This window comes from Pteropus medius, unplaced genomic scaffold (genome assembly GCF_902729225.1).
Source record: "Pteropus medius unplaced genomic scaffold, Ma_sr-lr_union100, whole genome shotgun sequence".
Classification (NCBI taxonomy): domain Eukaryota; kingdom Metazoa; phylum Chordata; class Mammalia; order Chiroptera; family Pteropodidae; genus Pteropus; species Pteropus medius.
Genome location: NW_024344240.1, coordinates 23,563,568 through 23,586,348, shown reverse-complemented (window position 1 = coordinate 23,586,348; position 22,781 = coordinate 23,563,568). Strand labels below are relative to the sequence as shown.

The 22,781-nt window shown below is 36.9% G+C and overlaps 1 protein-coding gene across 4 annotated transcripts in view; it reads left to right on the top strand.

Moving 5' to 3' along the window:
• Window positions 1-307: 307 nt before the first annotated feature.
• The window catches only part of RAD52 (RAD52 DNA repair protein), a 34,098-nt gene continuing 11,624 nt past the window's right edge, over window positions 308-22,781 (top strand). The window contains exons 1-7 of one of the 4 annotated variants that reach the window (XM_039869197.1): window positions 308-461; window positions 12,393-12,497; window positions 13,584-13,685; window positions 14,297-14,390; window positions 14,573-14,640; window positions 16,178-16,296; window positions 17,231-17,309. In XM_039869197.1, coding sequence (XP_039725131.1) covers window positions 12,411-12,497; window positions 13,584-13,685; window positions 14,297-14,390; window positions 14,573-14,640; window positions 16,178-16,296; window positions 17,231-17,309 — 549 coding nt within the window. In that variant the 5' untranslated portion in view covers window positions 308-461; window positions 12,393-12,410. Of the gene's footprint in view, window positions 462-11,818; window positions 11,925-12,392; window positions 12,498-13,583; window positions 13,686-14,296; window positions 14,391-14,572; window positions 14,641-16,177; window positions 16,297-17,230; window positions 17,310-22,781 lie in introns of those variants that run through there. The other 3 variants (XM_039869194.1, XM_039869196.1, XM_039869195.1) reach the window with 3 other exon arrangements.

Here is a 22,781-nt window from a genome sequence, read left to right as displayed (position 1 = left end):
CCTCCTTGGCCTCATAGTTGCATTCTAAACCGGGAATGGGTCTGTAAAGTAGTGCAGAAGAACGGGCCCAAAGTGACTAACGCATACCCCTGGCGAGCTCCCCGCGCCCGCCAGGGGGCAGCAAAGATGAGGGTGCCGCACAAACAGACGGAGCGGTTGGGTATTCAAAGCAGAGGGAGCGAACAGCCTCTGTATTTAGAGGTCAGCAAAGCGTTTCCAGCGTGCTTTACGCCTTTCGACAGATTGCTTTGCGGATCTTCTCCCCTTCCGATTTGACTTACGTCTCCTCTTCCTACCCTTCCCGCCTCCACCCAGGGTTCGCTCTCGATTTGGACCTTCTTCCCAGGGTCCCCTTGCGCTTCCTTCCCAGTCGCCTCTGCGCGGCTCTCTCTGAAGTCCCCTTCCGCGTGTATTTATCTTAGACGGAGCTCCCTGCGTGCACCGCGCGCTGTCGGAGGCGCGTAAGTGAGGAGGGAGGATGGCCTAGTAGGGTGGTTCTGGCGGGGCGCTGTGGAGCTGGGGCTGCTCAGATTCCGAGTAGAGCATCGAGGTGGTGGTTCAGTTTGTCCTGCGGTCCCAACATAGTGATCTTGAGTGCAGAGGCCTGTACTAAGTTCAGGGCTTCTAGAGAATTGGGTTAGGAGGGACAGGGTTACCCGAAACCTGCACCAACACACGTAGCACTCACGCCAGGACCCCCCCACGGGATAAAGGCAGCGTATTGTTAACTGTGGCAGCCCCCTGAGCGGGCGCGAGATTGCTAAATGCTGCTTGACAGGAGTGAAGGGTGCTGAAGTTTCTGTCAGTAGCTGAACAGCGTTGGAAGGAGTGGCTGCGTCTGGGAAGGAATTACCCATTTAAAAGGAATTTGACGCCCGTACTCAGCCTTTCTAGACTTGTTTTTTAAAAAAATTCATCTATGATTAAGTTTATCCTTTTAAAGTGAACAATTCTAAGCAGTGTCAGGGCCTGGTTAGTACTTGGATGGGAGACCACTTAGGAATACCAGGTGTTGCAGGCGTTAAAAATAAAGGGAATAATTCAGTGGTTTTAGTATAGTCACAAGGTGGTGTAACCATTATCTAATTCCAGGATATTTTTGTCACCCCCTAAAAGAAACCCTGAACTCATTAGCAAGCAGTTCTCATTTCCTCCTGTCCCTAAACCCACAAATCTACCTTTTGTCTTAATGAATTTGCCAATTCTAGATATTTCACATAAGTGGAATTATACAGTATTTCCTTTGTGTCCATCATACTTCACTTGGCATAATGTTTTCAATGGTCATCCATCTGTAGCATGTGTCAGTACTTCACTCCTTTTGATGGCTGAATAATAATATTCAGTTGTAGGGATATACCACATTAGTTGATGGGAATTTTTTTTTTTTCCTACTGTTTGGCTTTGTAGACCTTTTAAGGTCTATTCCTCCACAGAACTCTGACTGAGGTACAAACATTTTAAAGCTAAATTCTCAAAGGCCAGCATTTAACTCTGAGATTGGGTCAGTTATTTCAGTGACTTTAGGTCTGGTGTTTTTAGGGAAGTTTATTATTATCTCAATTTATTACTTATCAGATCATTAATTGTACTGGTAACAAGCAGAGAAATGTTTATGTGCAGTTCTTATCAGAAGCTACTGTGAAATGTATGCCATGACCTGTCGTAATGAGAACTGGGTGTAGTTGGAAGTGAGCGTATGAAAATGTAATTGAGATAGCTGTAGGAGAGCTAAAAAAAAAAAACCCTTACAGCTGATCCTTTTATTTGCTGAGTCTGTATTTGTTAACTTACCTACTCTCTAAAAAAAGAAAAAAAAAACCTTGATATCCAGTCCTGCTGTTCTTGATACAATCAGAACCTCATCCATCACTGAGTCCTGTCAATTCTGCCTCCTGTAATACATACCCGGAATCTAGCTTTCTCTACATTTTCATGATCTTAGTTGAACTGTTATCATTTTCTTCCTGGGTTGTTGTAATATAGTCTCCTAACTGATCTCTTCCTTAATTATTCACTGTTGACAAAAAGCTTTCTGAGGCATAAGTAAAATTTTATTATTCTCAGCTTAAAATTTCCATTGCTCCCCATGGTTTGCAAACTGAAGTTCTAAGCTTTTAAAGGTGGCTTCTATTACCCTTCGTGATTATGCCCTCTCCTGTCTTTAATAAAGTTGAGAAGGTCAGACAAAAGGAAAATTTCCTTATATAACAAGCCTCATTCTCTCTTACTCCTTCTTTATTTCTTCTTCTACATATAATTAGAAGTGCTTTCATGTAATAAGGAAATGGATAAGAATAAAAATGTTTCCCAATCTTGTTTACCTTCTTAATATCTCTCGAATTCATCCATTTCTTGCTCACAGCCACTACCCTAGTTCAAGTTCTTTCCTCTTACCCTGTACGAGTCTTTTTTGGTCATATGTTTTCATTTCTCGGTAAAAATACTTATCAGAAGAATTCTTGGGTCACATGGCAAATGCATATTTAATTCTCAAGAAATTACCAGGTTCATTTCTAAAATTATAAAACTATAAAACTTCTAGAAGAAAACATAGACTATCTTCATAACCTGGGTGTGTACAAAAGTTTTCTTAGATAAGACTCAAAGCAATAAACACTTAAAAGATAAATGGGATTACATCAAAATTTAAAACTTTTTATCAGGGACAACTCTAAGAAAGTGACTAGGCAAGCACTGCCATCTATCTGACGCAAGGCTGATACCCAAGATATATAAAGAACCTTTAGGGTTCAAGGCTTGGGACTAATGATCTGTGGCTTGCAGCTCTACCTTCTGGACCTATGGCTCCATCTTTAAGTTATTCTTCCCTTTTTCATAAAAGGTAGCGTGTGTTTACAGCCGAGCATTTAATCACCCCGTTTTCTGCCAACAGTGATCTAATTGTTTCACATCCTTGCCAGCCTTTTGTGTGGTCAGTCTTTATTTTTAGCTGTTCTGGTGGGTGTAGAGGGGCATGTCATTGTGGTTTTAATTATACTTCTTGATTATAATGATGTTGAGCACTTTTTCCTGTACTTATTGACATTTGTATATCCTTTATGAAATACCTGTTCAAATCTTTCGCTTATTTTAAGTTGGATTGTCTTTTCATTATTGAGTTGTAGGAGTTCTTTATATGTCCCTCTTATATCCTGGATATCAGTCCTTTGTGGTTGCCTATTCATTTTCATAGAGTTGTACTTGACAAGCAGTTTTACATTTTGATGTAGTCATGCTTATCATTCTTATAGTTATTGCTTTATGAGTACTGTCTAAGAAATGGCCACCTCCAGATTGTGAAGATATACTTCTATATTTTCTTCTAAATAGTTTATAGTTTTAGGTTTTATAGTTAGGCCTGTGATCCACTCTAGTTTTTGTGAATAGTGTGAAAAATATTTTGTGAAAAATATTAATGTTTCCCCTTATAGATATCCATTTGTTCCAGAATCATTTGTTGAAAATGCCATTGTGTTGCATATGTACCTTTATTGAAATTCAGATGACCATATAAATGGCAGTTGATTTCTGGACTCTATTCTCTATTCCATTGATCAATCCTTATGTCTGTACCACTATTGCAATTACTGTAGCTTTGTAGTAAGTCTTGAAGTTACGTAGTGTAGGTCAACAAATTTGTTGTTGTTTTTCAAGTTTGGTTTAGATAATTTAGATCCTTTGCATTTTCCATATAAATGTTAGAATCATCAGTTTCTACAAAAACAGCGGTAGGCTTCTGATTGGGATGGCATTGAATCTTTAGGTCAATTTTGGAAGGATTAATAACAGTATTGAGTATTCAAACTTAGGAACATGGTATACCTCTCTTTTTATTGAAATCTTCTTTAATTTTAGTTCTGTTTTGTTTTCAGTGCAGCAGTCTTACACATCTTTTGTTAAATTTTCTCCTAAGTATGTTTTTTTAAAACTCTCTTTTAAGATGGAGCCATCATTTGTATTGTTACTTTGTACATAATGTTCCAATTTTTTTTCTGATGGCTTTTAAGATTTTCTCTTTATTTTTTGTTTTTTTAGCAATTTGCCTATTATGTGTTTAGTTGTGATTTTCTTTGTATTTATTCTGCTCTGAGTTTGCTGAACTTCTTAAATATATACATTTATGTCTATCATCCAATTTTGGGAAAATTTGAACCATTATTAAAAATAATTTTTTTGCCCATTCTCATTAATCTCTTCTTTTGGAACCTCAATTATATGCAAATTAGCCATTTTGATATTAACTCATTGAACCCTGATACACTTTTATTATTTTCAATGTTTTCCATTTTTTTATAGCTTTATTGAAATATAATAAACAATTTGTTGCTTATATTTGCAGTGTATAATTCAGTGAGTTTCAGTTATAGTGTGCATATAATAATATATTAGTTTCAGTTGTATGGCATAGTGATTAAAGATCTATATAACTCACAAAAATCCTACTAAATCACCACCCCTCTGCCCTCTATTTTTTATAATATTATTGATAATATTCCTATACTTTATATCTCCATGACTATTTTGTACCTATGCATGTGTACTTCTTAATCTCTTTGTCCTTTTTCACTGACTCCCCACCGAACCCCCTTCCCATCTCGTAGCCCTCAAAATATTCTTTGTATCTATGAGTTTGTCTCTGTTTTTGTTGTTGTTGTTTATTCTTTAGATTCCACATGTATGTGAAATCATGTGGCATTTATCTTTATCTGACTTACTCCATTTAGCATAATACCCTCTAGGTCCATCATGAAATATCTTTTTTCATCCTCTTTTAGTCCGTGTGTGTCTTTTAATCTGAAGTGAGTCTCTTGTAGGCAGCATATGTATGGGTCTTGTTTTCTTATTTGTTCAGCCACCCTATCTTTTGGTTGGAGCACTTAATTCTTTATCATTTGAGATACTTGTTGATAGATATGTAGTTATTGCCATTCTTTATTAATGTTTTTGATATATGTTTTTTCTTCTTAAAGAAGTCCCTCCAACATTTCCTGTAATACTGGCTTGCTGTTGATAAATTCCTTTAGCTTATTTTTGTCTGGGAAGCTCTTTATCTGTCCTTCAACTCTAAATCATAGTTTTACTGGATAAAGTAATCTTGTTTGTAGGTCCTGAGTTTTCATCACTTTGAATATTTTATGCCAAGTCCTTCTGTCCTGCAAAGTTTCTGTTGAGAAATCAGCTGCCAGTCTTATGGGAGCTCCCTTGTAGGTAACTAGCTGCTTTTCTCTTGCTGCTTTTAAGATTCTTTCTGTATTTAACCTTTGGCATTTTAATTATGATGTACCTTGGTGTGGGCCTCTCTGGGTTCATCTTGTTCCGGACTCTCCGAATTTCCTGGGATTGTATGTCTGTTTCCTTCACTAGGTTAGGGAAATTTTCCATCATTATTTCTTCTAATTGGTTTTGAACTTCTTGCTCTCTCCTTCTTTTGGTACCCCATATTCATATAATGTGGGCGCTGTTACATTTGATGTTGTCCCATATACTCCTTAAGTTATCTTTATTATTTTGGATTCTTTTTTCTTGCTGCTGTTTTGATTGAGCATCTTCTGCAACCCCATCCTCTATATCGGTGATTTGATCCTCTGCTTCCTTCATGCTATTGATTCCTCTAATATACTCTTTATCTCAGCTATTGTATTCTTCCTTTTGACTGGTTCTCTTTTATAATTTCCATCTCCATTTTTATGTTTTTTATCTTTTTGTTAAAGTTCTCACTGAGTTCATCTACTTTTTCCCTAAGTTCCTTGAGCAACCTTATAACCATTGTTTTGAACTCTGCATCTGGTAGTTTGCTTGACTCCATTTTTTCTAGAGCTCTGTTCTGTTTTTTTTTTTTTATATGAGACATGCTTCTTTGTCTCCCCATTTTGGCTGCCTTTCTTTGTCTGTTTCTATGTACTAAGCAAAGCTCCTAAGTCTCTCGATTTTATTAGTGCGGCTTTGTGTAGTAGGTGTCCAGTGACACAGTCCTGAGAGGGGTTCAGCTGCAGGCCAAGTTTAGCCCCAGCCTGTGCCCCGCTGGGGCCTCCTGGTAAGATTCAGCAAGCAATCCACAGATGCTGTGCTTGTAGTTGCCTCAAGAGATCACGCCAGAAACTGAGGCCAGGTGCCACTGGTGTGGGGCTTGGGCTTGGAGCTGCTTAGCAAGGGGCACAGGACATGCTGAGGACACCACTGGATGTGGTTTGAGTAGGGCTACCTGTTGGGAGAGGCAGAGTTTCATGGAATCCTCTGGGTGGCATGACCTCTGTTATCCAGTTCCATGACATCTCAACAGTGGTGGTGCTGAGTCCAATTGCTGGGAGTAGGGAGGGCTCAACAGAGGAACAAAGGATACTGCTAGCACTTCTGCCCTGGAGAAAGCCCTGCCTCTGGTCCTCACTCCGACAACTCAGTGTTGCCTTGTAAGTCCTTGGCGTCCCCCTGAGCAGCCAACCTCACGCTGGTGCTCGGAGAGAGCGAGTCCATCACTGCGAAAGTCTAGTCGCAGTTGCAGCCCCTTTAAGAGGAACGTCTTCACCTGCTGGCTGCAGCAGCCATAGTCTGTGTCTCACATCTCTGCCCAGTCCTATCTCCTACCATTGCAGGGTGATTTCTTATTTCTCTCCCTAAGTGAAGGGCTTCTGTTCATACAGACCCCGGGCGACTCTGCTTGTTCTTTGCTCCATGTTTCTGTTACAACTCTGGTGTAGTCACAAGAAGAAATGTACAAAGCCTTCACCATCTACGCCATCTTGCCCAGCCCTTGAGTCTTTATTTTAACCTCTTTTTTAGATTGCATAAATTCTGTTGAACTATCTTTGAGTTCATTGACTCTTTATTATCTGTCACTTTGCATTTTGTGAACAGTTGATTTATGAGATTCCTGATTCAAGAGTAGTTCCTATTCCTTTGTAAGTATAGTGAGTATGGCTTCTTTATTAGAAGGCTTTTTTGGGGGAAATGGTTGTCTGTCCTTTGACTTTTAAATTTTCTCTTGTATTACAGGATCCTAAATTTCCCCTCTTTTACCCTTCTCAGAACAGTTTCAAAGGACATCTCATTCCTTTTCAATGTCTTCTCCCCAGAAACATTGAGTTCTGCATACACTCATCTCTTCTTTTTCCTAGACTGCTCTGGTATACTAGAGCTCTTTCTCACTATCTTTGTACTTAGTGTGGGTTTTCTTTTTCCTGGAGCGATTTTAGTTCCACTTAAGCTCTTCACCCTCCTCTTCTCTCATATGCATTTCACTTCCTGTCTGGGTCCTATCTTGCTCTCCTTAAAGAGCTGGGATGAGTGTTTGAGAAATATCTCCACCAGAAATTGATGTTTACTTTTTCAGATTCTAGACAACTTGAAGCTTGTAGTATTTTCAATCTTCTAATTATGTTAGGAGATATGGGTTATTTGTGGTTTCATTTGTTCTTGTTGGTTTTTGTAGGATGTATTAGGACATTTGGATTTATGTAGCTGCCATAACCCTGCTATTAGGAAGTCTTCCTTAACATTTTATTTAGAAAAATTTGAAGCCTTTAGGAAAGTTATACAATGAACACTTGTATACCTTTCACCTAGATTCATAATTTGTTACTTTATTTTATTTTTTCCTTTCCCTTTCTTTGCATGTGCACACATGCACTTATACTTTATTAGTTGAACGATTCGAGAGTAAATTGCAGAAAACATGCCAATTTACTCTAATACTTTATCACGTCTCCTAACAAAAAGATCATTTTCCTATGTAACTATGATATAATTATCACATTCAATATGTTTAACAGTGATAAAATACCACCATCTAATATGCCACCATCAGATTTCCCCATTGTCCCAATAATATCCTTTATAGCTTTTTTTTCCTGATCTAAAGTCCTATCAAGGACCACACAGTGCATTTTAGTTGTCATGTCTCTTTAATTTTCTTTAGAAGAGTTCACTAGCCTTTTTGTTTTACTTTGTTTTGTTTTTTGAGACATTGACATTTTTGAAGGGTCTAGGCCTTGTAGATTTGAACTTGTCTGATCATTTCCTCATGATTAGAGTCATGATTAGACTGGTAGAAATGCTACCTAAGTAATGTTGCGACCTTCTTGGTACATCCATCAGGAAGCACATGGTATGACTATTATTGGTGACATGTTTGATTACTTGATTAAGGGGTTATCTGCCAGATTTCTCCATTTTAAGGATATCTTTTGCCCCCCTCCCACCCCACAGTTTTTCTCCAAGTGCAAGTAGTTTATTTGAGAGATGACTCCAGGACATACTGGTAGAGGAGAGCGATAGTGAGATGGGAAAGAAAAGGCATTCAACAAAGGGGTGTTATCCAGCCATTTACCGCGGCTGGGCAGCTAGAATTCACTGGGGAACTCAAGCCACTGCAGACTCATGGCTCAGCATTATCTCACAGAATGGGTAAGAAATCTAGGGTCTTTATATACCAATCCCTGTCAGTCACTGTTTGACAGCTTCTCCCAGGGACATCGATTCTCTGGTGCTTCCAGCTTACCATGAACAGGTGCAAAAGGGGCCCTGGCTGCCAAAGGAAGCCTTCAGGTAAAGAGATGTAGGTGTTGGCATTTGGAAGTTAGGCCAGGGTGTACTATTGCGTTAACAGCTGAAGGAATAATTGGCAGAGCGTTCATAGTGTCTGCTATACTTGGGTACTCCAGAACCTGGAGCTTGAGGCAAATGCTTGCTATTATTTTTTCAGGAAGTACAATTTTAGGAAGCAGAAGTGAGGGAAAGGAAGAATGAGGAGAGGAGTCATTTCAGAGGAGCCAGCTTGGCCACCTCTTGGTAACAAGTACAACCAATTGTGTGGTTTCCTAAAGCTGTCTCCCAGGAGAGTCTATCCTAAGGAAAGAAGGAGATTTACCCCACAGCTTCTCTATCTCATTGGTAAAAGCTTTGAACCTTGGTACATTTATTCCCTAAAACTTCCAGGTTGTACATGTGTGGGCATCAGGTGGGTCCCAGAGGTCCTGACACCTCAGAGTCCAAGAGGGAGGCCAAGGGTGGGGGGTGAGAGGCATCCGGCATGAGCAGGAAGTAAGGGACCATGGAGTTGTGCCGGTGTGCAGATGGTTAGAACTTATGCATATTTGTTCTGCCTAATGACAGCCAGAATGGTCAGGGACCTCAGAGACAGGCAAGGCCAAGAAGACTTGAGGTGCTGCATAAAATATGCCTGATACATTTGGATTCCACTTTTTTAAAAAACAAATATGCACATACATACACATAAAACACATATACACAAACACAATCACATTAAAAAAAAGTTATCTCTTGCTGATGAGGATCCAGCTAAATTTTACTTTAGCCCTTATTTTTTGACATGTTAAAGCTTTCTACAATAAAGACATTTTAATTATATGATAGAAAAATAGTTATGAACAGTTTTAGAAAAGAAGGCAAAGCAGTGAGCATTTTTTTTCCAAGCAGAAACTGGCAAAAAAATTATTCCATGTTTTATGGGCAGAGACAAGGATTGTCTTATTAAAAGATAGAATCTTTTAAGACGTTTAGAAAAGTAGCAACAAGTTGCTTTTTAAATGTGAGAGGTATAACTCTTGCCTTATAAAATTAGTTTCTAAAGAATTAAAAAATATATGTTGTCTCTCTATATATGTATTATGTATTCATTCACCTACCTATTTATTCATTTAATTACTAACCAAACACTTCATTCCTGACCCCTTCTGAAAGGTACTGTGCTAGTCACTGGGAGTGCCAAGATGAATCAGGAGGAATCTTCCACCTGCTAGGAGCTCACATTGGAGTGGGGGAAAATGGATGTGGCAGAGAGTACTCACCAGATATTCAAATGGTTTCTTACATTTTCCAGTCTCCATTGCAATTAAGTTGGGACCGTGGGACAAGTTCTGTCCAGTGAACTTGACCAGAAGTGATACACATCACTTCTGGGCTAAGGCAGCTGTGACTCTCAGTTCTCTCTACTGCTGCCAAGATGACCTTAGAGTTACATGTGTAGATGGCACAGCTACAAGATGGACAAGGCCACCAGACCACATTAGATCTTGCATGAATGAGACATAAACCTTTACTGTGTTAAGCTATCGTTCCTTTTTTTTATAGTGATAAAATATACGTAACATAAAATTTAACCATTTTTAAGCACGCAATTCAGTGGCATTAAGTACATTCACAATGTATATCCCTTTGTTTTTAACAAATAATCAGACAAGTACTCATTTGAGTCTTTGCGAATATCCTGGTTCTCAACAACTTTTAGTATCCAATGAGGAGTCTAGCTGGATGCTGCTATTATAACATCATTTTAATATGATAAAATTTATGAGATTGATCTTATTCTCTTTCACAAATGAGGAAATTGAGTAACAGTTTAATTGCTCAATTTAAGTAACTTACCTGATGGGGCTGGATATTGAACCACATTTAACTATAACCTTCAAAGCGTGCTTTATAGCAGGGGTTGGCACACTATGGCCTGTGGGCCAAATCTGCCACCTCTTTTTGTAATAAAGTTTTATTGGAACACAACCATGCCCATTCGTTACATATTGCTTATGGCCTCTTCATGCTAAAGTCCCAAAGTTGAGTAGTTGTGACAGAAACCATATAGTCTGCAATACTTAACATATTTACTCTTTGGACCTTTACAGAAAAAGTTTGCTGACTCCTGCTTTATAGAATAGATATTTACATTTTTTATTTTTATTAAAATACACATATTTGGAAATGAAATAGCGCCAAAAGCTTTATTTTGGAAAAAGAAATTCCTGCTGCACTCTTCATCCCAGTACCAATCCTCAGAGACAGACATGTCATTCTTTTAACTATCTTTTCTGGCATTTACGGTTACATTCTAAATATCCTCATTCTGTTATTTCATGATTTATCGACTTTAGATCCTAATTATCAACTAACAGAGGTTAGGCCACTATCCTACTTTTTAGTGTTCTATTATAAATTTGTCATTCTTAGCTGAAATGTAATATTTTATGATCATTTAATTTTCTGCATTTTCATCATAATGTACATAAGAAAATTAACATAAACTTAGTAATAATTAACATTTATTTAGTACTCATATGTGCCAGGCACTATTCTAATGCAGATTTATGCAGTAAATAAAGATTAAATGAATCTTTATAGAACTCCTGGGAAATGTAGGTTCTATTATTATCTGTATTTTCTACATGAGAAAACATTATTTAGAGAGATTATGTGATTTTCCCCTTGATCGAGCACCTAGTGGGTGATAGAGCCAGACACTGATATTTAGAACTTGAGCTCTTAAACATTATATTGTAATACTATGCGGAGAATCATACTTCTTGACATTCATAGATTTGTAGTTCTATTAGCAATAATCTGAGATTTATACATGTAAGCTTAAATTTGATTTGAGACAGGTGTAGGAGTAGTCAGGTACTGGGGTCAGCTAGTTGCAAGTGCTTGTTCGGAGGGTAATTGTATTTTCTTATAGACTATAAATTTGCATAGTCTCAGTCTAATGCAGAGGTTCCCAACCCTTGTGCCGTGGACCACTACTGGTCCATGGCCTGTTAGGAACCAGGCTGTACAGCAGGAGATGAGCAGTGGGCGAGCAAGCGCAGCTTCATTTGTATTTGCAGCCACTCCCCAGCACTAGCATCACTGCCACGCTCCACCTCAGATCATTAGCTCCACCTCAGGCATTGGATTCTCATAGGAGCACAGTCCCTGGTGCCAAAAAGGATGGGAACTGCCAGTCTAAGGCACTGGCTCTCAAACTTGAGCTTGCATCAAAAACATCTGGTGGGCATTAATTCCTGGGCCTCACCTCTATTTCCTGATTCAGTAGGTCCGCGATGGGACCCAGAATTTGCATTTCTAACAAGTTCCCGGTGATGCTGATGGTACAAGGGACCAAACTGGGCTAATGCTCTATTATTCCTGCATGTTAGGTATCTTCTGTATTGCTTTCTTTTGCTCTTTTATTGTTTCATGTATATTAGTCTTCTCCTACCAGCTAGCTTGTTAGATTCTGGCAAATGTTCAGTTACTGTGGCTTACATTTCTTTGTTGACCCCACAGAGGCCAGGGTCATGTTACACATATAGTAGGTAATAAGTTGAATGTTTGCTCTCCTTAAAATGTTTTTGTAATTTTGACTTTTTCATTTATAAATATTCTCATTGTGAAAATCACCTGTAATAGCAGAAAAGTGGAAGCAGCCCCTAAGAGATTTTCAGGGGCTATGAGACTAAGCACCGAGGAGCTCAGTCCTTGATTGGGGCAGTGTTTAGAAGTATATAAATAAAGTGACTTGTAGGATATTGCATATGGATGCTCTATCTGATTTTTAGTATAGGCTTTGGCATTTTGACTTTAGCATTCTTTGAGAATTTTTCTTTAATCTTCTGTTTATATAGAGGTCAACCAGAATCAACATGTCTGGGACTGAGGAAGCATTTTTTGGAGGCCGTGACAGCCATCCTCCTTCTGCTGGTGGCAACTCTGTATTATGCTTTGGACAGGTAACTGTGTGGGTTTTTCACACCTGAAAAGAATGAGGTTAAGTGAAAAAGGTATGAGGAAGCAGTTTGTAGAGCATCATTATATACACATGTATAAGTTATTTATTGTTATTGATTTTTTTTAGATGCCTTATTTGGGAGTCTTTGAAGGGCATTTTGGAACTTTAGCATCAAAAGACATAGTACTAGGGATTACATTTAGCTTTACATATTATTTATTTTTTGGGTAGATTGCATGTTAATATGACATAGCATTCAAAAAGAAACAAAAACTACATGTGAACAGTCTCACTATTTCCCTGTTACTCCTGCTCGCTTTACACCCAGTTCTCTTTTTCAGAGGCATCCAAAGTTTCTGGTGTTGTATTCTTTGTGCATATAAAAGGGATTCTTGCTTTGTCCACCTAAATTCTGTCTTTGTCTTTACCAGAGATCTGTTTGTGACTATTTCATTTAATTGGGGTAAGAGGAAAACTACTAAGAGGACAAAAATCCAAACATGTAGTAGTATATTTACTGTGTAGGATGGGAAATTGTTCAGTTGGAAAGGAGGTACGCAAGTTTGGCGGAAGACTCCTGTCACGTTTTCTTTCCCCTACTCCCTTGAGTGTGTAAATGTCATAGGCAGACTCGGAGGTGGGAAGTTTTAGTTTCCTCGTTCTGGCTTGAGAAAGTTTTGTAAGGTTGGTAGTAACATCTAAGGCAGTGGTTCCCAAAATGTGGTCCAGTGACCTCTGGGAATTTACGAGAACTTTTCAGAGTCCATGAGGTCCAAATTTTTATAATAATACTAAAATACTACTTGCTTTTTTCACTGTCATTCTCTCACAAGTGAATGGTGGAGTTTTGTGGAGACTGCATAGCACGTGGTGATATCATTGCTCTGATGGCTAGTGGAATATGTGCCTTAAAAGTTTCTCAGTTTTAATACCTAATATTGGTAGATATAACCCATAGAAACAAAACCTCTTAGATCCTCAATACCTTTTTAAGAGTGAAAAAGGGTATGGAGACCAAAAAGTTGGAGACTTGCTGATACAAAAAATGGTGGAAATATCAATTAAATTTTCTCTTTCTGGATTGTAGTACCAATACGCTGCAGAAGAGTACCAGGCCATCCAGAATGCTTTGAGGCAGAGACTGGGTCCTGAATACATAAGTAGCCGCATGGCTGGAGGAGGCCAGAAGGTAGGAGAGTCTATATACCTGAACAGTGGGTGCCCATGTGGCTGACTTCTCAGATGATATTGCCAGCTACCTTTCTGTTTCCTCATGGATTCAGAAGGTCTCTTGTTCACTGTTACTGGTTGTTTCCTAGTGTCTTTGGGAGCAGATGGATTCCAGCCTTCATTGTCATCTGAAGTGACCCACGCGTTGGTTGTCTTGAGATTTATATACCTGCCATCATAGGATTTTTACACAATCTTTAAAAAATATGTCTCTTGCCATTTGCTTCTAATTTTAACTTTAGTGTCTGTTTTTAGTCTTCTATAATATATGTCAACCTTAGATGTGTACTTTTTTTGAAAACTGAGTTTTGGGAACTGCTAGGTGAGTGTCTGTCTTTCCACATTGAGTCTAATCCCCTTAGGCAGAACATTCGTTCTAACTGGATTCTTGAGGAAAAATCTTTGAAATAAGTTCACTGAGAATTTCCCTGGAATATTTAAGGGCAGTTTTGCTAAAAAAAAAAAAAAAAAGAGAAAAACTGGTAAGGAATAAATTAAGTAAATTTTTGATCTACGTGTAAGTATGGCAGGAAATTTTAACAAGCTTTTTTTCCTTTAATTTTCTCCCAGGTGTGTTACATTGAGGGTCACAGGGTAATTAATCTGGCCAATGAGATGTTTGGTTACAATGGCTGGGCACACTCTATCACACAGCAGAATGTGGGTGAGTATGTTTCCTGGCCATGGTGACTTCTTCATTTACCTTACTTGGCATTGTCTAATTTCTGATTTGAATATTTTCTGGGTGAGGATGTAGGGTAGATATATTTGGTTGCCAGCAAGAAGAAAATGGGTAAGGCATAGGGATCAGTGTCTCCTTCTATTGATTTTCTTTCCCACTCCTAGATTTTGTTGACCTTAACAACGGCAAGTTCTACGTGGGAGTCTGTGCATTTGTGAGAGTCCAATTGAAGGTGAGGGTGATGGAATAGACTTGATGCCTCCAAGGATCAGGAGGCTGGTGAAAGAGAATGATCAGGTAGGGAAGTCTCTGGACTGTCGCGCACAGCCAAGCTGGAGAGCTAGGCCCAGAGCTGTGTCTTAGACAGTGTTCCTTAGGATGGTGGTATTCAAACATTCTTACTCATATGCCTGCTAAAAGAATTTTGAAAAATTCTGTTCTCTGCACATTTTTAAGTTGACATTTAAAACTTTTCACCATAAATATAAATAGTCACAAGAGTTTGTTTTTAGGCATATTATAAAATTTAATGTTCTGAAATAAATGTGTTATATCTTTTTAAACGTACCAAATGATTCTAAATATCATAAAGGATTAAATACTGTCATCCATAAAAAAAAAATACATGAGCAAGCTATTTTTTTTAAGCTATTATTTAATCATAAGAAATTTTACATTGTTTCTTCTTGCATTCATATTTACACTCTATTTCTCCACTGGCTTTCATCCTAATGTATATTTATCATTGAAATTTTTTATTAATAACCTTCTCATACTTCTCTGCCTCCGTGTGTGTGTGTATATGTGTGTGTGTGTAAAATTAAAAATTTTGGGTAAATTTCCAGTGACCTTAAGGCTCTAAATAATAAAAAATTTCTTTTGGATTGAGTTAGTGTTATGGGTATCATTAATTCATAATTGATCAGTCAATTGTGTTTATGTGGGAGACAACATAGCTAAATTAAAATTTTTATGTTTAATAAAAATAAATTTTATGGAAAATGCGTTTCTTAATGAGATGGATGAAGCTGTTTTTTTTTCAGTTGGTTTATATATCCATAGTTTAATATTACTTATTCCTAGACAGATCATTCAGCATTAATTCTATTCAGACTTTTTAATTTTATAAATAGTACTAAAAACCTTATTCACATAAATAAACTAGAATGGTTAGAGTTTTTTTATAGTGTCATTCATTTCTCTGAATGCTTTCTGAGTTATATTTCAAAAATCATAGAGTATTATAATAAAAAATTATAATTTTTTAATAAAAATAAAAGCTAACAGCTTGATCAGATCTCTATAAGCTAACAGCTTGATCAGATCCACCTTCACTGTTGGTGAAAACCAAGAAATGGATACTACCTGGCTTCAAAAGAATTTGCTGTACCATCATTAGTGTCTGTTAAATAAAATATTTCAAATTTTCCTTTTGTTTGGTGTCCCAGAGGTTTTTATACCTTTGGCCAATGCACTGTCGTGAGATTTGGGGTGGATTGGATATGTGCGTTTTTTACATAAAAGAGGAAGTGGGAAAGGAGAATAGTCTTGACACTTTGACTACAAGCACATTTCCAGGCAGATCAGATGTAGGAAATAATACTAGGAATTGATTCTCTTAAACTCCCTGTGCCCATGTGCCCTTTAGCAGACCCCTGGGTTATATGTACCCACTTTGAATACAGCTGCTTGAGGAAAAGAAGAGCTGTGGAACCAGAGACACAGCTGCAACTTTTCACATTAGATTTGAACTCCTTTTCTACCCCCAGGATGGTTCATATCATGAAGATGTGGGCTATGGTGTTAGTGAGGGTCTCAAGTCAAAAGCCTTGTCTTTGGAGAAGGCAAGGAAGGAGGCAGTGACAGATGGACTGAAGCGAGCACTGAGGTAAGCAGAAAGGGTTGGAGTCTAACCTGCTTCATTTCAGTGCTTGTTTCAAAGCAGTTTTGGTTTTTCTTGAATAGGTAATAAAGTCACATATTCAAAAATCAAAATAACATAAGTCTCACTTCCATCTTTGTCCCTGTCTGCCCTGTTTTCCTACTCTCTTGTATTTTCCCAATGCTTCTTTGTGCTTATGTCTCCCATTTTTGGGAATAAGTGGTAGAATACTATATTCTCTTTTCTTTGCCCCTCCACTCAGTAATATTTCTTGAACACCTTCCACATGAGTACATAGATAGCTTCCTCATTCTCATTAATGCACGTAAATACTTCACTGCGTATATAAAACATAGAGCAGGGTTTTTAACCTTTCTTGGGGTCATAAATACCTTTGAGAATTGAAGGGAATTGAATCACCAGAAAAATACATGTATAAACATGCACTAAAAATTTGCACTACCATAGCCTGTGGGGGCGTGTGTGTGTCCCATGTAAAGAACTTTAATCGTGGAGGATTGTGCCCCTAAGAATGTGTTATCCACTCCTAGTGGGGAGTTGGAGCAGTGCTTGGGAAAAAAATCTCTGCTCTGGAATTCGCACTCCATGTCAGGAGGAAGTGAATGGGGTTTTGGAACATTTTTTTCATCTTTTTATACTCATCGCCTCTCCACGAGGATAGTGATTTGAGACTGTTATGCTCACTCTTCTATTCTCACAACCTAATACAGTGCATGCATGGCAGATGCTCACTAAACAGTTTTGAATACATTTCCTCTGCTGCAGTTGACAAGCAACTTGCACATTTCCTCTGCTGCAGTTGGGGTCCATTTCCTCTGTGGCAGTTGACAAGCAACTTGCACAAAGTTGTAACTCTGTTCTTTGATATTTACATGTAACAGTTCTCAACCCTGTTTCTCTTGTTTTGCCTTACCCTTAGAAGTTTTGGGAATGCGCTTGGAAATTGTATTCTGGACAAAGACTACCTGAGGTCACTAAGTAGCTTCCACGACAGGTATGTTAGAAATAGATGAATGAATGCATTAAAGATATGACTAATTCCCTTGTGTCATGGGTTGAGTATTTAGGGATGAGAGAAGTAAAAACTGAGCTATTTAGATGGTCTGGATTACATATTTTAGACTTCTTCGACTATCAGAGCTAGGAGGAACTAATCACCTTATTTTACAGATGAAGAAATTGAAGCCTAGAGAAATTGTTACTTGTCTCTTATACAGAGAGGACTGTGGTTGGGATGGTCGGTAGACCTCAAAAGGAGCACATAGCCCTCTACAGCACCACTGTCATTTCTTAGAAACATTCAAAACCTTTCTTTCCTCTTCAACTTTCTTGCTTTTCTTTAGCTCTGGCATCTTCAGGTTTAGATCTCTCTTGTTTTTGCCAATGCCTATCTCATGATCTGAGCACTTGCCTTTGGAGAATGGGGTCTGGAGTTTAGCAGCCCTCGAGTCACACTTGACCTGGGCTTATTTGGGCCCTGGAGTGTTCCTGTTGCCTGCTTCTTCTGTGGCATTCTCTGAGGTCCCTGCAGCATTGCCGCTCAAGGCAGCATTCCCTCTCTTATAGTTGAGAGTTCTTTTTCTTGTGGAGCCCCTAATAGAGGCATGCGTCAAGTGGCGTCTGTTGAAATTCCATTTATTTCCTTTTATAAAATGCTTTTTTATACATTGTTTGATTCAGTTTGCTAATATTTTGTTAAGGATTTTTACATCTATGTTTACAAGGGATATTAGTCACAGTTTTTTATATTTTATGGTAAAAAACACATGACATAAAATTTACCATTTCATGTGTTTCATGAACAGTTCATGAACAGTTCAGTAGTGAAATAGAGCTTTAGAAATTTATCTTATAATACTGCAACTCTACACCCATAAAACAACTTCCCTTTCCTCCCTTCTTCTAGCCCCTGGTAACCATTCTATTTTCTTTTTCTATGATTTGACTACTTTAGATGCCTCATATAACTGGAATCATATAGTTTTTGTCCTTTTGTGACTGGCTTATTTCATTTAGTATAGCGACCTCAAGATTCATCTATATTTTAGCATGTGTCAGAATTTTCTTTTTAAGGCTGAATAATATTCTGTTGTATGTATATAGAAGCATATTTTTGGATTGCCTCTATCTCTTGGCTGTTGTGAATAGTACTGTCATGAACATGGGTGTGCAAGTACCTCTTCAAGATCCTGCTTTCAGTGTTTTGGATATATATCCAGAAGTGGGGTTGCTAGATCATATGGTAGTTATATTTTTTATTTTTTGAGGCACTTCCATACTATTTTCTATAATGGCAATACCATTTTGCAGTTCAACCAATAACGCACAAGGGCTCTGATTTCTCCATATCCTCACCAACACATTATTTTCTATTTATTTTGATAGTAGCCTTCCTAATGGGTGTGAGGTGATATTGTACTTTTGATTTGCATTTCTCTGATTAGTAATGTGGAACATCTTTTCATAGGCTTGTTGGCCATTTGTATATCATCTTTGGAGAAATGTCTATTTAAGTCCCTTACTCATTTTTAATTGGGCTATTTGATTTTTTGTTGTTGAGTTGTAGAAGTTCTTTATATATTGTGGATATTAACCCCTTATCAGAGATATGATTGCAATTTTTTTTTCTATTCCATAGGTTGCCTTTTAAGTTTTTATGTTTGATATAGTCCCATTTGTATATTTTTGCTTTTGTTGCCTTTTTTTTTTTTTTTTTTTTGGAATTTGATAAACCACTTCAGAAATCATTGCTGGGTTAAATGTCTAAAAGTTTTTCCCATATATGTTTCTTTATTAGTTTTAGGTTGGGGTCTTAGTTGGGTCTTTTAATCCTATGCAGAATTCATTTTGCTGTATATGATATACCATAAGATACAGGTCTAACTTCATTCTTTTACATGTGGATTTCCATTTTACCCAGCATCATTTCTTAAAGAGACTCTCCTTCCCCCATTGAATGGTCTTGGCATATTTGTTGAAGGTTATTTTATCATAATATACAAGGGTTTATATCTGGGCTCCCTATTGTATTCTATTTGTTTATATGTCTGTCTTTGTGTCAATACCATACCATTATTGTAGCTTTGTAATATGTTTTGAAATGAAGTGGTGTGAGTCCAACTTTGTTCCTCTTTTTCAAAATTATTTTTGCTATTTCAGGTTCCTTGAGATTCCATATGAATTTTAGAATTAATTTTTTTATATATGCAAAAAATACCATTGGAGTGTTGAATCTGTATATCACTTTGGTAGTATGGACATCTTAACAATATTAAGTCTCTTAATTTATGAATGTGGATGTCTTTCCATTTATTTGTGTCTTTAATTTCTTTGAGCAATGTTTTGTGGTTTTCAGTATACAAGTCTTTCACCTTCTTGGTTAGGTTTATTCTTTTTGATGCTATTGTAAATAGCATTGTTTCTTAGTTTCCTTTTCAGATTGTTCATTATTAGTGTATAAGGCATAACTGATTTTTGTATGTTGATTTTCTTTCTTATAACTTTGTAGAACTTTTTAGTTCTTACAACTCTTTTTGTTTGTTTGTTTTTGTGGAGTCTTTAGGGTTTTCTGCATATAAGAAGATCATATCTGTGACCAGAGATAATTTTACTTCTTTTCCAATCTGGATTCCTATACATAGATACCTGTGATAAAGTTTAATTCAGAAATTCAGCACAGTAAGAGATTAACAATAACTAATTATAAAATATCTTATTGTACTGTATTCACCCTTCTTGTGATGATGCGAGGTGATAAAATGCCTTATTAAGTCAAGTTGAGAACTTTCATCTTTTAACTTAAAGGGAGCACATTATGACTTCTCTTTGGCATATTCAAATTGCCAGTATCATAACTCTTGCAATTTGGGGCATTAACTAAAATCAGGGTTATTTGAATACAATCACCATGATACCACAACAGTCAATCTGATAACTGAGACAGCTACTAAGTCACTAAATGATGGGTAGAATATATAGTGCGGATTTGCTGGACAAAGGGATAATTCAGGTCTCAAATGGGATGCAGTGGGACAGTGTGAGATTCAGTCACACTATTCACACTAAACAACTTATAAGTTGTTTATTTCTGGAACTTTTCATTTAATATTTTTAGACTACAGTTGACTGTGGGTAGCTGAAACTGTGGAAAGCGAAACTGCAGATAAGGCAGAGGTGGGGAGAACTACTGTAGTCTTTTTTTTTTCTTGTAGTATCTTTGTCTGGCTTTGGTTTCAGAGTAATGCTGGCCTCACAGTATGAGCTTGTATATGTTCTTTCCTCTTGAGTTTTTTTGGAAGACTGAGGAGTATCGTTGTTAAATCTTTAATGTTTGATAGAATTCTCTAGTGAAGCCATCTAGTCCTGGGCTTTTTTTGTTGTTGGTAGGTTTTTGACTACTGATTCAATATCTTTACTATTTACCAGTCTCTTCACGATTCAGTCTTGGTAGGTTGTATTTCTAGGAATTTCTCTGTTTCTTCTAGGTTATCTAATTTGTTGGTGTACAATTGTTCATAGCAGTCTCATAATTTTTTCTACTTCTGTAGCATCAGTTGTCCTTTCATTTCCGATTTTAATTAAATAATTAAAGTCTTTTCTTAGTTAATCCACCTAAGGATTTGTCAATTTTGTTGATCTTTTCAAAATAACTCTTTGTTTTGTTGTTTTCTGTTTTTTTTTTTTCCTCCTCTATTTCCTGTATCTCTCCTCTAAGCTTTATTTCCTTTCTTCTGCTAGCTTGAGTCAGCCATAAACTCCTGTTAGCAGTGGTTTTGCTGCATACCGTAAGTTCTGGTAAGTTTTGTTTTCATTTTCATTTGTCTCAAGATATTTCTAATTTCCCTTGTGACTTATTCTTTGATCCATTGTTTGTTTAAGAGTGTGCTGTTTTATTCCCACCTATTTGCAGATTTGTCATTTTTCTGCTATTGGTTTCTAGTCTCATTTCATTGTGATTGGTAAAGATACTTTGTATGATTTCCGTCTTCTTCAATTTGTTAAGACTTGTTTTGTAGCCTAACATATGGTCTATCCCAAAGAATGTTCTGTGTGTACTTTAGAAGAATGTATATTCTGCTGTTGTTGGATGGAGTATTCTGGATATGTTAGGTCCATTTTTTTGCTCTTATAGTGTTTAAATCCTCTATTTACTTATCGATCTTCTGTCTGGTTGTTCTGCCCATTATTGAAAGTAGGACATTGAAGTCTCCTACTATTATTGTGTTGCTATGTATTTCTGTTTTCCACTGTCAAATTTTTCTTTATAAATTTAGGAGCTCTGATATTTGGTACATAAATATTTACAATTATTATATCTTTTTGGTGAATTGACTCATTTATCATTATATAATGTTCTTTGTCTCTTGTAACAGTTTTTAATTTCAAGTGTCTTTTGTCTGATAATAGTATACCCTACCCTGCTCTCTTTTGGTTTTTATTTACATAGAATATCTTTTTCTGTCCTTTTACCTTTAGCCTGTGTGTGTCTTTAGATACAAAGTGAGTCTCTCGTAGAAAGCATATAGTTGTATCTTGTTTTTTTAATCCATCCAGCCATTTTTTAGATTGGGGAGTTTAATTCGTTTACATTTAAAGTATTATTGATAGGGAAGGACTTATTGCCATTTTGTTAATTATTTTTTGTATGTCTTGTAGCTTTTTCTTCTTTCTTCTTTTCCTTCCTTCGTGTTTTGTGGATTTTTGGGTCATGACATGATTAGATTGCCACCTCATTTCCTTTTGTGTATATTCCACAGATATTTTCTTTGTGGTTAACATTGCAATTATGTAAAACATCTTAAAATCATAGCCTTTTCTTTCAAGCTGATAACTTCAATTGCATACAAAAACTCTAGTTCTTTACAACTCCATCCCCCCACCGCACTTTATGTTATTGACTTACAAATTGCTTCTTTATATATTGTATACCCACTAACATAGATTTATAGTTAATAAAATTTTAATGGTTTTTATTTATTTTTTATTTTTTAATGGTTTTTAAGTTTAAATTCTATATGCATTATATAGTTTTAATGGTATTGTGTTTAAATTCTATGCACCAAAATTAAAATAATACAGGTTGCTATATTTGTCTATGTGTTTACTGGAGAACTTTTATTTTCATATAGTTTCATTCTGCCATCTAGTATCCTTTTGTTTGAATTTGAAGGACTCCCTTTAGCACTTTTTAAAAAATTTTATTTATTTTTTTTCAGTTTATTGGGGTAACATTGGTTAATACAATTATATAATTTTCAGGTGTACATTATAATTTGACATCTATATATTCTATTGTGTGTTTACCACCCAGAGTCCAATTTCCTTCAGCTACCATATATGTGATCCCCTTTACCCACTTCACCCTCCCCCAATCCCCCTGTGTTTGACCCTCTTTACCCTGTCTACCCCACCCCCTACCCTCTGGTAACCTCTAGTCCATTGTCCATGTCCCTGAGTATCTGTTTGTCCTG